The sequence below is a fragment of the Thalassophryne amazonica genome, chromosome 11 (genome assembly GCF_902500255.1).
Source record: "Thalassophryne amazonica chromosome 11, fThaAma1.1, whole genome shotgun sequence".
Taxonomy (NCBI): Eukaryota; Metazoa; Chordata; class Actinopteri; order Batrachoidiformes; family Batrachoididae; genus Thalassophryne; species Thalassophryne amazonica.
The window spans coordinates 55,356,058-55,375,134 of NC_047113.1; the positions used below are offsets into that span (position 1 = coordinate 55,356,058).

The 19,077-nt window shown below is 42.8% G+C and overlaps 1 protein-coding gene across 1 annotated transcript in view; it reads left to right on the forward strand.

Moving 5' to 3' along the window:
- elf1 (E74-like ETS transcription factor 1) overlaps positions 1-19,077 on the forward strand; it is a 71,955-nt gene that overhangs the window by 43,790 nt on the left and 9,088 nt on the right. Inside the window, 2 exon segments of the mRNA XM_034181786.1 lie at positions 864-1,209; positions 9,381-9,555. Of these exon segments, the coding sequence (XP_034037677.1) occupies positions 1,138-1,209; positions 9,381-9,555 (247 nt within the window). The 5' untranslated portion in view covers positions 864-1,137.

Sequence of the window (19,077 nt, forward strand, 5' to 3'; positions counted from 1 at the left end):
GGTTCTGATGTTTAAATAATATTGTAAAATAAAATAGAACACCCTCTCGCTCAGTACTGAAGTACCAGTCACACATAAATGCACAACTCCTTTCCCAAAACTTTAATTTCACTGCAACTTTGCATTGAGATTTATACAATTATTACTTTAAAAACAGGACACTGTGACACTAAATCATTTCTCACAAAATGACTTAAACTTTGCAATTAATCAGTGGTTCATGTGCATGCTAAACTATAGTCTGTTACACCACTAGATCCCTTTATAAATCATCAGGAAATATTGTTGAAATTATGAACATAGCATTCCTTTGACGGTTATCATTTTCTGTTACCTAATTTTAACCCTGACACGTCAGGTCAGATCTGAGAGTGTGTGTCAGTTTCACAGCACCCAGCCCACTATGGAACCGCCTGGATGAGATCCACTAGTTTTTTCCCGTTCTTGAGATCCTCAGCACTGAGGTACTTATGTGCTGGATGAAGCCCAGAGAAACACACTACATGGCCAAATATGTCGCTGACATTCCCTCACAACCATTCACGTGATCTAAAACTACAGTAAGAACAAACTCATTTTGATGGAATGTCAGGTTTGGATTCTTAGGATGGAAGCTGACATGCAGTAGGTGTCTACAAGTATGCCAGCTGTGCATGTAGTAGAAAATAATATGGGTGCTTTGTTTGAAGAGAGGATGTGTGCAAGCGTCGAATGAGCTTGACCAACAAACATAGAAATTGCAGTCATGTTTGTCTACTTCTGTTCGCCTCTTTCCAACTGTCATGTCCTCATTGCTATCTCTTTATCTTCTCTCTTAGTGAAATGAAACGGTCATCTTAGTTTCCATCTCTTGTCTTGTCCAGGTGTAGATGCTCCAGGTGCAGCAGGACCCAGCCTCTGCGTCAGAGAGGGACCCAGCTGGGCTACAGCGCGCCTCTACAACTCAGCTTTGTGGCCACTCTCTCCGAGGCATCCCGCTCTGCAAGAAGGCCGCGGAGATCTGAGACGCCTGGGACGACATTTTGCAAAGCTAAGCCAAGTTACAGCCACTGTTGGCGGCTCCCGTCTGTGCAGACAAGCCAGAGTCATAACTGGGATATTTATTAGTCTGCCCTGTGCCCCCTGAACCCCACCGCCATGACGACTGCCGTTCAGCCCAGTGAACTGATGTTTGAATTTGCCAGCAATGGAATGGACGAAATCAATCAGGTACTATTTAGCGCAGAAGAACTGGCATGATTTTAAAATCTTATCGCGATGTTTTATTCAGAAGCCGCTCTCCCGTGTTTTTCCTTTACTGACGTTTGCGGGTGAAGTAATTACAAGACCATCTATCTTTTACAAGCAGAAATATCAAAGCTGGTGGTGATCTTTTTGATAAGTGTGCGACTTTTCATAACAGAATAAACAAACCCGGGCACTGGGGTTGGATTCGCTCTGGCTCCAAGCCTGTGATCTTTGACTCTAACAACATGGCGAGGGAGGAGGAGTTTGGGAAGAAAATGTGGGCTGGTGGGAGATGGAAAAAGTGAAAAACCTGTTGTGACGTTAGGGTGTGTGGGAGGAAAGGGCAGGGCTTGCCCATGAATGTGTTTATTGCACAAAGGTTGTGTATTTGTACAGAGTGAACATGTACCTATGTGTTTTTGTTCATTGCCTGGTCAGGTGTGCAGTTATCTCATCTCCACACCCACGTCTGAATCCTGTGGAGCAGGCTTGTTTGTAAGTCAGGACAAACCAAACGTGTGTGTGTTTCTGTATACTCGTACCTGTATGTGTGTGTGTCTAAAGTGATGAGCTGTCACCAGATCCTTGAATAACTCTCATCAGGTCCAACCTGACAGACCAGTTCCAAGGTTGCTTGGAAGGGATGGGATAATTTGACTGAAAGCTCTTTCATTGCTGCAGCGCTTCAGTTTTCTTTGCTGCACCCACTTAGCCTGTTAGGTGAGCATTGTGTCCCGATTTACCAATCTTGGAGACACCTCCCGTAAATGTAGCAACGCACAAGATAAAAAAATCTAATGCAATGCTAAAATACCCTCGGCGGTATGAGCATTGTCTTGTTTATAATTTGCAGTTGTTTAATTGGTATCCCCTTGCAAAGTAAAAATAAATATATATATATACAATTAATCAATTATAAACAATATTTTATTTACATTTTAACGGCGTCTGCAAGAGAGTGTGCGTGTGTGCATACATGAGCTTTTGACAAGAGTGAAGTTAGCTCCGAGTTAGCATACATGCTGACGTCTATGAAATGTCTTGTAATTCACTCTAGAGGTATTATCAGGTTACCAAAACAGCATTTTCAGTTTTAGAAGTGTTTATTTCTCACTAGCTTTTATGTAATGTATGAGAAACATGTTATATTTACACATAAATGAACCGGTTTTGGAGCACTAGAGAGAGACCAGCCAGTGACGTTATGGTGCTGCTCTACTCTGACTGGCTGTCACCCCCGCCCCTCAAAAAAAACAAAAACAAAAAAACAAACAGTCAAGACAAAACAGATTTCCATGGTTCAGAGCATAAAAATAGGAACAGAATGTGACTATTTAACCTTTTACAATACCTCTTAAAATAGGTCAAGGTTAGCCATCTTTGAACTTGTCCAAGGTTTGTGTCCCAGGAATATTCCCTGTGAATTTGAAGACCCTGGCAGTAATAGGACTGGACTTATGCTGAGCACAGACAGACGGATGGACGCAAAGCCTTCGCAATACCCAATGGCCATATTTGATGGCCTCGGGTAAAAAAAATATATATATATATAACGCAATGCTTAAAATACCCTCAGTTGTATGAGCAATGTGCTCTTTATAATTTGCAGTTGTTTAATTAATTATTAGATCCTATTGTCTCACGTACAATTTGTACATGTTCAATAAAGCCCCTCTATCAATCAATCAATCAGTCAATCAGTCAATCAAAAACAATATTTACGTTTTAACGGTGCCTGTAGGAGGCCTTGCGTGTGTGTTTACATGAGCTTTTGTCAGGAGCGGAAGTTGTACAAATCAGTGAATATTTGTCGATCACCCTCTGTGCATTTGCTGGCATTAATGAGACAAATTTAACTCCATAGGAAGTTAGCTTTGAGTTAGTGGAAGTTAGCGTGCACACTAATGTCCACAAAATGTGTTGTAAATGACTCCAGAGGTGTTATCAGGTTACAAAAACAGTGTTTTCAGTTTTTCTTGCTAGCTTTTACATAATATATAACAACTCTGAGAACCACCGCCCAGTCCACAAAAATATGACTGAATAAACACCCAAACTTAGGTTACCTTGTTAGCTGAGCTTATCTGTTGAATTCTTAAGTTGGGGGCGTGTTCAGGCTTCATTTGTCCTGCGCCATGCTCCACCGATTTACCCATATATGGTTTCATCCTGCGGATACACACACACACACACACACACACACACACACACACACACACACACACACACACACACACACACACACACACACACACACACACACACACACACACACACACACACACACAGAAACACAGACGTTAGGCAGTTGTTATATAGGATTATTATTATTGTTATCATTATTATGGTTGTTGTAGACTTTAATTTGCGTGATGTGACAGATGTGAGAACAGTCCAATTGGAATGCATGTGTTATTTGTTTATTTTTAATGCCTTACTCCTCTGCACTTGTGCTGAACACTGATGCCGTCATTCAGCGTCAGCGTTCACACAAAACACTGACGGAGCTCATTTGCTAAATATGCAACACTGTGCTAATGCATCCTCATGTTTCTGAATGAATGTAGTTTTTAGTGTTGTTTTCCCCTCAATTTGTATGTTAGTAACATATCAATTTTTAAATATCTAAATGTTTACTTATGGGCAGCACGGTGGATTAGTGGTTAGCACTGTTGCCTCACAAGAAGAAGGTCATGGGTTCGATTTCCACCTGTGGCCTTTCTCTGTGGAGTTTGTGTGTTCTCCCCATGTTTATGTGGGTTCTCTCCGGCTTCCTCTCACATCCAAAGACATGCAGGTTAGGTGCATTGGAAACTTTAAATTGTCCAGGGTGTACCCCGCCTTGCCCCCTATGACTGCTGGGATAGGCTAAGTGGTTGAAGGCGAGTGTGTGTGTGTGTGTTTGTGTGTGTAAATGCTCACTCACTCACTCATCTTCAAACGCTTACTCCAATTAAGGGTCACAGGGGTGGAGCCTATCCCAGCAGTCATAGGGTGTGAGGCAGGGTACACCCCGGACAGGATGCCAGTCTCTCGCAGGGCCGTATCTAAATGTTAATTTAAAAATTAAAGTTATTAAGTTAAGTAGTAAGGCAGCACGGTGGGTTTGAGGTTAGTACAGTTGCCTCACAGCAAGAAGGTTATGGGATCGATTCCCACCTGTGGCCTTTCTGTGAGGAGTCTGCATGTTCTCCCCGTGTTTGCGTGGGTTCTCTCTGGGTGCTCCAGCTTCCTCCCTCAAACCAAACACATGCAGGTTAGGTGAATTGGAAACTTTATATTGTTTGTGCGGGAGTGAATGTTTGTCTGTCTTGGACCTATGACCTTGAAAATTTAATCAGTTCTTGCCTGTCAAGATATGAATCTTCAGTAAACATTCATAACGATATTTGAAAAATTGTGGGCTCCAGACTGTTCACAAACAAACACAGGTGAAAACATAACCTCCTCCAACTTTGTTGGTGGATGTAACAAAAAAAACCAAGTATTTTTGCAGTGTCTAATGTGAACATAGTCTTAGATACTTGCTGTCATTGTACTTGTTATATTGTGAGCGTGCATTGACTGTTGGCAGAGCAGGTAAAGCAGAAGAGACTTTGGGGGAACAGTTTGCACAAAGCATTTTCTTTAAAAATTCGAATGGGGAACTCAGAAATGCAAATTGTTCTGATTCTTATCACTTATTTCCCTACCAGAAGCACTATTAAAGCCCATAAAGAGGAAGAAGCAGTTTAAACCTTTATGATGTTTGTCAAACTGTCACATGTCCACTGTCTAATGAGTCTCGCTCTTACAACTTTATTTATTCTTGTATTTATTCTGTTTATTAAGACAAATAATGATTTAAGATGTTTTACTTGGTCATGTGATGGTTAATAATCACACTATTCCCTTTGATCGCTTTGGGTGTAGAGTCAGATTCAGAGAGTCAGATTCAGATGTGCTGCTGTCGTGCTTTGACTGGTCCAGTGTATTTTATGATTAAATAATGCTGACTTTATGTGGAACTGTGATTGTTGTACAAAAGCTTCATATATCTGTTGCTGAGACAGATGATGACTGGATTGCAGTTTTAAGCAGAAACGAGGCGATAACTGGTGAATTGCTGCTGACGCTGTGAAATAATGCATGCGCAGTGAAGGTAAGGGGACTGATTTTTAGGGGGGACCGTTCTGTTGGCCAAACAGGATTACAGATTTTGTGGCCATTTAAATTTAACATTGAAACCCCCATTTAATGTGTATTTTACATTATATCTTAATCAAACGTGCCCCAGTCACTCTCATATTTGAAAGTGAGGTGCAGACTGACAATATCACCTGACAAATTTTCTTCTGGATCTGATTCAGATTGTGGATTTTGTGAACATTTGAATTTAATATTGAAAAGCCCATTTGGTGTATATTTTGCATTATATCTCAATCAAAAGTGCCTCAGTCACTCTCATTGTTCTGTTATGGATTTACTTACGCCACCAAAATTAGATGTAGGGGCCAATATTATACCCGTTTGTCTTCTAGTTATCAGTCAGAAACCAAGTGCCACAAAGCAATGACAAATTGTGTACAGCAGAGATAACCAATGTTCTGTGAAAAAGACTTGAAAAAGAATTCAGAAATGGAAAAAGTTGCAAAAAACAAAACAAAAACCTGACATCACCCAAAAAAAACCAACAAAAAAAAAAAAACTTTGATTCAAGTGCATGAACTAAATATATACTCTTGACATTTGGTCACATCTAATTTAGCGTATGAAAAACCACTTCTAACAGAACTTTGACCTTGAAATTTTTTTCCAAGGTAAAAATTAGTGGAATTGGAAACTTGTGTTGGCGGAAGTTTCCGCTCTACTAGCTTGGTGCTCTAGTTTTAGTATTTTATTCTTGTTTTTAGTTGTTCTTATTTAATAGACTTTTAATCTGGAATGTATTTAAAATGTTCTGCTCTCTGTCTTGCCTGTCTGCATATCAGCTTTATTTCTCTAATATACCATACATACTCCTCTGATACTTGAGAATTCTTTTATTTTGTATGAATGTGTGTGGGTAGCCAGTGGACTGTAGAACCTTAATTGCCCTTCTGGGATTAATAACGTTTTCTGCATCTGTATCATCCTGAAACAAGAGTAGTACCCTTTGTCCAAATTATCACCTGGTTTTCATGATGGGAAAAGAGCCGTTTTAAATGTTTCCACAGCATCATCTGCACCCAGTTCCCACCAAAACACCAGCAGAGACAAAAATGTCAGACGTGTCCTGCTCAGTCAGCAAAAACCATGTTTGTGGGATTCATACTTCTGGCTGTTTGAGCTTCTGCTTCAGCTCAGCAGACCAATCGTCAAAATGTCTGTCTGCCCTCAAGTCAGTCTCATTCAAGGACAGCAAGCATCACAAGGGGAGATTTGGTGCCTTCACCGTCTTGGTATCTGATAACACGTCTCCTCAGCATTCACGGCATTCAGTATATATCAGTAAGACACTGATAGTGTCTGTAGTCAAAGCAAAACTCAGGGTTTTCTTGGTTCCAAGAGGTTGCCATTTTGCTGAGATGACACAAGCAATTTGACAGATGTCTTCTGTAGATCTGTCACTCTGGTTTCACAGACACCTACTGAATGCACCATCCATATGATGTCTTAGTAAAACCGCCCTTTGGTAATTACTGTGGCTGCTGCTGCTTTGCAGGTGTGACAATTTAAACGGTGTTCACATAATGAGCCACTCTGTTAGTTTCCTGGTTAAACTGTAGCTGAAATATGAGTTCAGCCATTGACTCATTTGCCCGCCTCCGTGACCCTTATGGCTTCAGGCTGAGACACCTGGTATGAGCCAGAGGGCCAAATCAACAATGGGCATTTGTGTGAAGAGAGAAAGATAAGTCTTTATTGGTGCTGGTGATGTGCACCTACCCAAATTTTTTCTGTTTTGTTTTTTCTCCCTGTTTAATCAGCTTACGGCTGCAAACATGCACGTGTGACCCTCCACACACCTTCATATAGTCAGTATAATCACATCCACAAATCCATCTTCACATGGATGTATGGACCAGTATCATAATGTGATTCTGCTGTATGCACTAGCCTTATACTGCAAGAAACAGCGGCCTCTAGTGGGCATCAGGCTCCTCCATTTAATGCTACACGTTCACTGCTGGCCCATCAGGGTTGATCTGTCTGTCTTTATTTTAGGTTGTTGTCATTTTGTATGTTTAAAGATGGCAACAAGGCACAAAATATGAGGTTCACTGGATGTCAAGTGTATCTGCCAGAATACAAAATTTAATCAGGAGTTCTTACGGAGTTACTGACTGACATTTTACGGCTCCACTCACTCGCTCACTCACTCACTCACTGACTTCTTTAATCCTGCATATTTCACTTTGTTGCATCTATCGATTACTGTTTCTGATCGGGTTTCTTAAATTGATCTAAACTGTAGTTATGTTTTAGTCATATACCCAACTCATTTCAACAAACTGGGTACAGTTACACTCTTACTCTCGCATCTGAGTAAATCTTTTTGTAAAATTTAAATTTACTCACAATTCATAACATTCCAAATATTCTGAAAACAATTTCTCGAACTTGGAGGTAGGGTTGGGAGCAAGACCACCTATATTTAGTCCAAGTTAACACCAAGACCTTAAAGAGTTGAATGTGAGTCAAGACCAAGACTTTGGGATTTTGACGTGACCGAGTCAAGATCGAGCCTTTAGATGATTCCAGCCAGAGACCTAAAAAAACAAGTCTGTTATCAAGATCATGAATTTAAGTAGAATTAACAACACACCTGTTAATATTCAAAAGTGAGATTTCTGTTGGGGAGACAGCAGCTCAGTTGGGGTCATCCTGAATACAGTATTAATAGGTCTTCTTGACACTGGTTTCGAGACCAAGGCCAGGCTCAAGTACTCCAATACAACCTGGAGGTAGACCTTCATTTGCATTACATTCTATTGTGAAGTCTTAAATGCAGCTACTGCAAATCATAGAATGTTATAATAGATGTATTCATGAAGAAATAATTGGTGTGTTCATTACCAGATGATACGTTTGTGTACCTGAGGGGCAAAGGTCAACTCCAAACCGTTTTTTTTTTTTCTTTCTTTCTTTCTTTTGGCCACTCCCATTCATTCAGGGTTATGTTACTTTAAGTAGATCATCAGTCTCCAGTACTGAACTAAAATTTCTGTGATTTCAGTCACAGTTACAGTTTAGCAAAGAACTGACAACGTGTTTACCCGTTTATACACACATACTGTTTTAGTTGTTCCAAACCCTTCTTGGTACTGACTAGAATACTCATAGGCAAAACATTTTAAAGTGTAGTATGCTGCCATCTGCTGGTAGATAGGTGACTTTGACGTATTTATTTATGTATTTTTTATATCTCCCACTATACCAAGGATGCCTTATTAATTTAAACCTAAACATATTCCTTCTTTGGATCCTCCTCATTTTGACAGCTTCTGACTTGTAAGTGTTTTAAAGGGACACGAGCATTATGTTAGTTCCTACGTCACCTTTCATTGTCACAAAACAAACGGTGCATGTTCTGGAGCTCTTAGATTTTTTTGGATTTCACAGTCACGAGTGGTTCCCCCACCCTTCCTTCACCTCTCGGCTCCTTCATGCTTTCCGTTGAGCACTGCCTGAAGTGAGGAAAACAAAGCTGGAATCCCCTCCAAGCATGTTTTGGACACCATCAGCAGGGTGCTTGTCTGAAATTTTAGATTCATCTCTCACCATTCATTTGGGTGTGTATAATTTCTGAGGATAAAATAATGATCTCAGGAGAAGTAGGCCGTATTGAGCAGCTGGGTCTTGTCGTCTTCAGCGGGTCCCTGTGCGTCGCTGCAACACCACATTAATGAGCACTTCTCCATGCTGTGTGGTTCCACATTAGCTGTACTTGAGCTTGAACCTACAAGGCAATAAAATAAGAGGCCAAATCAGATTATAGCATTAAGTTGCTCTCACCTGTTGGTTTTTTATTGAATAAATGAAATGCAGTGGAGAAATTATTGCTGTTTTTACACAGAGGAGTGCATACCTTTTGCAAATGAATTCCACCAAGTCAGCTGCCACCCAGTGACAGAGTTGATGCTGGACAAGATCTCATAACCTTCTCTGTGCCTGTGCCTGTCTATGTTCAGCTGGATGACCCGTCCGTGTTCCCAGCGGTCATCGTTGAGCAAGTACCTGCGGCCGATCTGATGCAGGTCTATTCAGGCCTGGAGTCCGACGAGGTAACCAATGGCATCATGGTGGACAGCACTCTGGATGTGGTGGAGGAGCCGTCCATCTTGGTGGGAGGTGTGGATCTCACAGGTGAGGATGGAATATTTACCACATATACGCGTATTTTAATGCACTAGTTTGCAATCAACTTATCCATGTTGATTCAACACTTTTCTTTTAAAGTACGTCCTTTTATTTGATGAACAACGTTTCCTGAGTAACTGTTTGTCGGAGTGTAGAGCAGGTAGATCAGAGTTGAGCGACTGATTTCCTTCCAGTCCACTCAGCTGTAAATAGGTACCAGCCTTTGCTGGGGAGGTGGTGAAGTGGTGGAGAGTTGCAGACTTTCAGTCGCTTCACGCTGTAGAATGTAGAGATATGCACCAGCACCAATGGCCATCAGGGCCTGGATAGTTATTGTCCTGCATGTTGGCAAAGTGGTGATAGTAGGTTATTGTTTTTACAGGCTTGCTCAAAGGGTAAGGAACATGTTCCAAAAAAATATTTTTTTTATCTCAACAACCAAGAATCCTAGATGGATGATCTAAAGCATATATTGATCAGCACAATATCTGTGATTGAGTGGTATGAATGACTTCATCATGAAGTCACACAGAAGCCATATGATGAAGTCAGAACAACAACAAAACAACTCGCTCATCTCACTCATCTTCAACCTCTTCTCCGGGATCGGACCACAGGGGCAACAGCTCCATTAGGGGACCCCAAACTTCCCTTTCTCGGGCCACATTTACCACCTCTGACTGGTGGAACCCCAGCGGCCTATCCCCACCAGTGTGGAGATTATATCTCAACCAGTGTGGACATATAATCTCTCCTCCTAGTCCTGGGTCTTCCCAGGGGTCTCCTCCTAGCTGGACATCCCTGAAACACCTCCTTAGGGAGGCACCCAGGAGGTATCCTTACCAGATGCCCGAACCACCTCAGCTGGCTCCTCTCAATGTAAAGTAGCAGCAACTCCACTCCAAGCTTTTCACAAATGATTGAACTTCTCACCCTGTCCCTAAGGGAGAGACCCCAGCCACCCTTCTGAGGAAAACCATTTCGGCCGCTTGGGCCACCGATCTAGTTTTGTTCATGACTCAACCCTCATGACCATAGGTGAGAGTAGGAACAAAGACTGACCAGTAGATTGAGAGCTTCACCTTTCGGCTTAACTCCCTTTTCGTCACAACAGTACAGTAAAGCAAATGCAAGACTGTCCCTGTTGCGCCGATTCTCCAGCAATCTCACGCTCCATTGTGCCCTCACTTGTGAGCAAGATGCCGAGGTACTTGAACTCCTTCACTTGAGGCAAGACTTCATTCCCTGCCCGGAGTAGGCAGTTTATCGGTTTCCTGCTGAGAACCATGGCCTCAGATTTAGAGGTGATTTTCCTTATCCCAGCAGCTCCACACTCGATCCAGTGAGTGCTGGAGGTCAAAGGCCGATGATGCTAACAGGACCACATCATCTGCAAAAAGCAGTGATGAGACCCTGAGCCCACCAAACTGAAGAACCTCCTTCCTATGCCTCAATATCCTGTCCATGAATATCACAAACAGGATTGTTAACAAGGCACAGTCCTGGCGGAGGCCAACCCCCACCAGAAACGAGTCCGACTTACCAATGAACACAGCTTTCGCTTTGTGAGTACAGAGATTGGATGGCTCTGAGAAGGGACCCCCTCACTCCATACTCCCGCAGCACCTCTCACAGCATCTCCTGGGGTACCTGATCATACACCTTCTCCATGTCCACAAAAGACATGTAGACTGGATATGCATACTCCCGTCCCCCACCAGGATCCTTGTGAAAAGGTGGTTAGTTGTTTCCAGTGGTGGGCACAGCTAACCAAAAAGTTAGCTTCGAAAACTGTTAATCCGTTAACTGAAACATTATTTTTTATGAAGCTAAACCGATAAAACCCTAAAAAATTTAGCAGAAGTTACAGATAAAAGCTAAACTGATAACTTTCAGTGTTGATTTCCGTACACTAGCAGCTACTGACACAACAACGAGCCAGCGCTTCCGTGTCAGATTAGCTTTCTCTCAGCAAAAGAGACCTAGTGACTGAGGAGGGGGAGTAAATATAAAGACAATTTCTCTTTACACCATAATGACTTGCTGGCATATCACGCAAGTCATCAACAGGCATACAGTTTTAACTTATGGTTAAAATTTTAACCAAACTAATTCCAGACAAATTATTTGACTTAACATCACATCTGGGTTTTATAAAGTGAAAATATCAGCTATACGTTTTAGTTTTAAAGTAATGGACTAAATTTGAAGGTTTTAGTGTTTGGACCACACATGCTGCAGTGCATTATGGGTAAAGTTTTGTGACAGGAGAAATGCATTGAGACACTCTGATGAGGCTGCACTTTAACCACACGGACAACAATATGAAACTAAAGTAGGTGGCAGTGTTCATGGCATTATTTGCCATGGTATTGGCCCTACTGAGATATCCTATAACCCTTTGCACACCAGAGAGTTGCAGCCTCTTATTAATGTGATGAAAAGTATAAAAATGTACATTTTGGTTGTATAATGTTCATTTACAGTTGTCATCTTGTGGATTCTCTGTGCTGTTTAGACTGCAGCAACTGGCCAGTACTGCCATCTACTGGCCAGTAGATGGCAAAAATCTTAGACTTCTGAGTTGACAAATATTTTTAACTGTTAAGCTTTATTTGCTATGCCTGCAAAAATAGGTTAGAGGTAAAAAAATGATCAGACCTAAATTTATCGGAAGCTAATTGGCCCGCTTATGGTTTATATGAAAAGCTAATCTATTAATGAAAACGTTAGCTTCGATAATTAGCAGTTAGCGGATTAGTAGAACTGTGCCCACTACTGGTTGTTTCCCAGCAAGGATGGAACCCGCGTTGTTCCTGTTCAGTCTGAGATTTGACTATTGGCCGAACGCTCCTTTCCAGCACCCTGGAGTAGACTTTACCAGGGTGGCTGAGTAGTGTGATGCCCCTGTAGTTGGCACACACTCTCTGGTCCCCCTTTTTAAATATGGGGACCACCACCCCAGTTTGCCATTTCTTTGGCACTGTCCCAGACCTCCATGCAATGTTGAAGAGACATCTCATCCAACCACACACCTCCAACCACCTTTAACATTTCTGGATGGATCTCATCAACCCCCGGGGCTTTGCCACTGCAGAGTTGTTTGACTACCTCAGTGAGTTCCACCAGGGAAAATTGATGGTGATCCCCCATCAGCCTCCAATTCTGCCTTCACTATAGAGTGCACTAGTCTGATGTAGGAGTTCCTCAGAGAGCTCCGTCCCGCAACTGATTACCTCTTCAGTTGAGGTCAACAGAGTCCCATCTCTACTGTATACAGCTTGAATGGTTACCCGTTTTCCTCTCCTGAGGTGCCACATGGTCCTCCAGAAGCACCTTGGTGCCAACTGAAAGTCCTTCTCCATGGTTACTCTGAACTCCCACATGCACTGCTTTGCCACCACCACAAAAGAGGATGCCACCCTTCGGGTCTGTTGGTACCTTGCAACTACCTCCGGAGTCCTCCATGATAATATATCCTGGAAAGACTCCTTCCTTAGTCAGACGGCTTCCCTGATACTGGTGTCCACCACGGTGCTTGAAAGTTACCACCCCATAAGGTACCTTAGATCTTCAGTCCACAGCTCCTGCTACAGCTTCAGCAGTGGAAGCTTTGAACATTGCCCATTCTGGTTCAATGCCCCCATCCTCGACAGGGATGCCAGAAAAGCTCTGCCAGAGGTGTGAGTTAAAGATCTCTCGGACAGTGGTCTTCACCAGATGTTCCCAGTTCACCCGCACTATCCGTCTGGGCTTAGCAGGTCTATCCAAAGTCCCCCCCACCCTCTGATCCAACTCACCACCAGATAATGATCAGTTGACAGCTCTGCCCCTCTCTTCATCTGAGTGTCCAGAACATGTGACATCAGATCAGATTATACGATCACCTAGGGTGCCTAGGGTGATATGGTACCATGTACACTTATGAACAAACTTATTTTCCAACATGGTGTTTGTTATGGACAGTCCATGACTAGCACAGAAGCCCAATAAGAAGCAGGGAGAAGATTAGGGATCCCGTTCCTCCCAATCACGCCTCTCCATATGTCTCTGTCATTGGCCAAGTGTGCATTGAAGTCCCTCAGCAGAGCAACAAATTCCCCCACTGGAGCCCCATGCAGGACTACAGGGACTTCAAGAAGGCTAAATGCTCAGTGCATACACACAATAGCTACAGCCCCCCCCCAATATCCAAAGGTGCAGGGAGACTACCCTCAGACTACCCTCTCATGTTCTGGGGTAAACTCCAACACGGCGGCTCTCAGCTGGAGGATTGTGAGTATCCCAACATCCACCCAGTGCCTACACACTGGGCAACTCCAGAGAAGAATAAGGTCCAACCCCTATCAAGGAAAGTGGTTCTGGAGTCGAAGTTGTGCATGGAGATGAGGCCCACCAGATCTAACTGGTAGTGCTCTACCTCCTGCACAAGCTCCCCCACAGTGAAGTGACGTTCCATGTCCCCAGAGCTAGCTTGTGCTGCCCGTGTCTGGTCTGTCGATGCCCTTGACTTTCAAGGCCACCTATGGGACAGTGTACCTGACGCCAGCGGTTCCCCATGCGGAACCCACAGGGTGGAGATAGAAAGTCCACGTTGCTTCTATAGGCTGAGCCCAGCCGGGCTCCATGGCAAGCCCAGCCACCAGGCAGATGCTGATGGGCCCTCTGTACAGGTCTGGCTCCAGACGGGGCCCCGGGCTTCCTCCGGGCTGGGTCATATTCCCTCTGCCCCGTTTGTCCATGGAGTCTTTTTGAACCATTCTTAGTCTGGCCGCTTGCCTGAGACCAATTTGCTGTGGGAAACCCTACCAGAACCACCAAGGCTCCAGACAACACAGCTCTTAAGTTCATAGGGACATACAAACATCTCCACCAATGATAAGGTGATGGTTCCCATTGATTGGTATGAATGACTTCATCATGAAGTCACACAGAAGTCATATGATAAAGTCATAACAACAACAACGACAACAACAAAAAACCTACCATGACAAATGTATGTATATTTATTTGTACATTTATATTGTGGTGTGTAGACCATGTAGGGTATGCATCTGCCCTCTGTTACCTTTCATTTCTTCTGTTTTCATAGCTTAGGCCTGCATAAGTGCGCTCTCGTGTCTTGTTGCTGATAAAAATCACGTGCACCGGTGAGCCTTCAAATCTGCACTTTGATTTGTGCCAAGATCACTGAGTACATTTAAAAACGAAGGATAGGAGTCTTTGTAGTATTCTTCTAATGTATTCCAACTGTATGCGGTTGAAGTGGATACAACGTGTTCAACATTGAATTTGAAATGAAGTGAGAATGGTTTCTCCTTCTGCAACAAGGTTGTGGTGGCAGCTCAATGCAACTCCTTCACTTTCTGTAAGTGGGTGCTTTGACAAATACGATCGAACAGATGAAAAATAGTTTTGTGATACATAATCCAGCACTCTCATTGCACACCTCAGGGTTGTAGTCTACTCGCATTCCCTATCTTCCAAGTCAAATTCCTGTTCCAACTCAAAACATCAATAGGAGGCGCGAAGGTATACATCGGCAAAAAATAAAGTCCCTTTGTTTCTAGAGACTTAATTAGTGTTAACTGGAAAGAGCAGCTTCTCAGAAACAACATAAAACCACATGTGCACACTGCACACAAAGACAAACTTTACTTGTTGAACTCTATGAAAAAGCAGTTGACTTGGCACAAAAGATGCATACAGTGATACTATCCAAGTATTCATAAATTAATCTTAACAGAACAGACCAGGGCCCGTATGCACGAAGCATCTCAAAATCCTCTCAAAGAGCTCCTAACTTAGCCTAAAATTTCCTGGCAAGGAATCCTAGCCTAAGAGGGAGAGAGAGAGACAGAGAGAGAGAGAGAGAGAAAGAAAGGAGAGAGAGAGAAAGGAGAGAGAGAGAGAGAGAGAGAGAGAGAGGAGAGAGAGAGAGTGACCGACCTGCTGTTTCTGTTCTGTTCTGAGTTGAGGTTCGATTCCCTGTTCTGATCACACACGTGTCCATCAGCTGTTCTGATCACACAGAGGCACTGCAGCTGCATGATCCTCTTCTCCAGCTGATTCCTCTGCATTGACGCACTCAGTTTTTGGTTGTGTACAGGAGTGCCGTGTTGCACAGACTTGCACGCAGTAACGCTGCTTAAACTGTGTCCAGCGCTCTACACCAAAGAAAATTAAACATGTTTAATTTCTTCCATCCTATGCGCGTAGCCCTCAACATACTGCTGCGTAGGGAGAAAAACTCGACATAAAGCTGCTAAAAGTGGGCGTAGAGCTGCTCAACTCAGCGTAGACGATATGCCACAATAAGCAGCTCGACGAATATGCCAGTGTGAAAGGGGCTTTACCAAGGGAAAATTCTAAGAAATGTCTAAGAGAAATTCTAAGATTATTCTTAGAATAACATCACTAGGAGCTATTTTTAGCCTTAGGTTGCTTCGTGCATACGGGCCCAGACCTACAAGAAAGGTTTTGCTGAATATCTCACCTTAACATCACAGCAAAGTGTATCGTGGTCAAATACTATCCTGGGATCAATATCTTAAAAATTGTTGTCACAAAGAATCAAATAATCTTGCAAAAAATATGACCAACCTTTGCGTGAGCAGCTTGCTCTTGCCACAACATGGGAGAATGAAGGATTATTAACCAAACAAGAGAGGTTAATAATTTGTTTATTATATGGCTATCTACATTATAATAGCCAAATGGCATCTGTGTGTGTGTATGTGTATGACTTCGATCACGCAAAAACTGGGGCGAGCTGGCATTTTGCTGTTTGGCATGCTTATGTATTTTGGGTCAAGGATGAATGCTGATAGGGCAAATATTTCTGGAAAAATTAGCAATTTTAGTTAACCAATAAACAATGGATGCTGTGATGCAAAGCACCATGGGAGTTTGAGGTTTTAAATGTTGTTATTGTGGTTTATGTTAGTTTAACAGTGTTGTTATGCTGCGTTCACACCGGACGACACGTGAGTGACGGCGGCAACAGGTTGCCATGTAATCCCTATGGAAGCACGTGTTGTGGCGCCACAAAAGTCCAAGCCATGCAATGCGACGCGATGATTGCGAATGAAGCAATTTTGAGCGATTGGCGCATTTGTGGCGCGATAGTTGAAACTGACTTTTTGTCTTGTGCATCACGATGACCAATCAGGGACTGGATATGTAGTGACGTGGAGGTATCTGGAGTTAATACCTGATGTGGACATGTCCTGTCTCTGGCTGCCAGCCTGTGAGCAGGACTTATGTCCCTTTTGTTCTTTATTTCACAATTATGACAGAGTTGGAGGTGAGAGCGAGCAGAAGCACCACAGCAGCAGCAGTAGCCAGTCTTTTTTTCCATGTGTGTGCGCGAACGAATCGTTCATGAAGATCATTTTATTTATTAACTACATAATACAAAACTACATATAACACAATTATGACAGAGTTTGAGGGGAGAGCGAGCAGCAGGACTGCAGCGGCAGCCAGTTTTTTTTACGTGCGCATGCGAACGAATCATCCATGAAGATAATTTTATTAACTACACAGATGTATAATAAAACAAATGGTGACTGGCTTATAACACAATTATGACAGAGTTTGAGGGGAGAGCAAGCAGCAGCACCGCAGCAGCAGTGCAGCCAGATTTTTTTTTAATTGTTCACATGTGCATGCGTGAACGGGACAGGAGGTCCTCAAACTGGGTCCTGGAGAGGCGGAACTACCGCTGAAAGTGGCAGTCATCCAGACGCAGCTCCTGCAGCAAATAATGAAACTCCCCGAATTGGGAACATCTCATGAGGATGTTGTGAACCCAGGGATGGCGCCACTGCTGACGTTTGTCAGCTTTCCACAATAAATAGAGCACAGCAACTCGCTCTGTGTGTTCAAGGTCCGCCATGTTGACTTGATTGACAACCGGAGCCAGTGAGAGGAATGGAAGCTCCTCCTATTTAATCACACATTGGGGTGAATTTTTGCAGCGAAATCAGAGCGACACACTGGGTGATGGTGGCGCGTCCATCACCAAGCGAGGGAAGCAAATTTGTGGCGTCGCGTGTCGTTTGGTGTGAACGCGGCATTAGTGTTACTGATTTATTGTGTTTTTGTAGCTCAGCTGGTTTAGTCAGTTTAGATAAGTCTTATGTTGCTATTACCATGCATGCCTTAAGTTTTCATGTTGGTACCATGAGTGAAATGTTTAGTAGTTTTAATGTCTTCAGCCACTGTCAAATTAAAACCACCTGCTTACAGCAGGAACTCAAGTTCCTTTTTTGAAACATTTCCCACAATATCTTGACACTATACTGGAATAAAGTATGTTGGGTCTCAGGAGTGCTAGCACCATCCTAATGGACTCATCCCACCCTGGCAACTCCCTGTTTGAGCTACTGCCATCAGGCAGACAGTACAGGACCATTAGAGCAAGTACAAATAGACTGAAAAATAGTTTCTACTGCTGTTAGAGCTTTGAATTTCCCTGGAACCTAATAGCCAGGTCACATGCCACACTTAAAATGAGTGCAATATTTGTTTTTGTGCAGTATCCACTGCCACTGAAATATCCACAGTTTTGTACATACTTTTCTCTTTTTTGCTACTGCTACTACGTACTTATTTTTTGCTCCTAACATACCTTTTTCATTGTCAAATTTATGTTTCTTTTCTTTTCTTTCCCAGACCTTTCAAGTCTGTGCGTGGTTTACTCAGGTTTATATTTGCACCTTACCTTTCGTTGTACCCTTTACAACAGTGGGTCTCCAAACTATTCCAGATAATAGTTAACATCCCTAGTTTAACAGATATATAGTTAACAGATTAACATCCCTTTGAACAGGTGGGATGAGTTCATCAATCAATCAATCAATCAATCAATTTTTTTTATATAGCGCCAAATCACAACAAACAGTTGCCCCAAGGCGCTTTATATTGTAAGGCAAGGCCATACAATAAGTGAAATCACCTGCTGGAGTCAGTGGCTGCAAAGAAAACCTGCACCCTCTCGGCCCTTTCTGGAATAGTTTGGAGACCACTGCTTTACAATGACATTAAAGAATCTGTATCTGTATATATAAAGAGGTTTTGAGTCCAGGTTGGGATTTGTGTCTAATCACTAGCAGGGTTGTACGTACATATGTCTACATCAATCAGAGTTGAACTAGAGATGCCTGTGCGTGGGTTTGTTTAACATGGGAATGTCATTGCACCGCAACAAACACACATTCTTTGACAGATCCTCATCCTGGTGCGATTGCTGGGAAATTCCAGACAATTGGGGTCTGAGGACTTGCTGCAGCCTTCATCTGCCTTCACAACCATTGGGTTACAAGCCATCACCTCCTATGCCTGATCTGCCGTAGAAGACTCATTTTCAGGGTTCTTATTGGGCCTTCATGGTTATGTCTGGTTATGATAAAGGGTACCATAAACCTTACATGTCTCTAGAATTAAAAGGTCACAACCTGAGCTCAAGGCCTTTTATTGGAACACACAAGTACTAATGTTGTCTTTCAGCGCAATGATAAGATT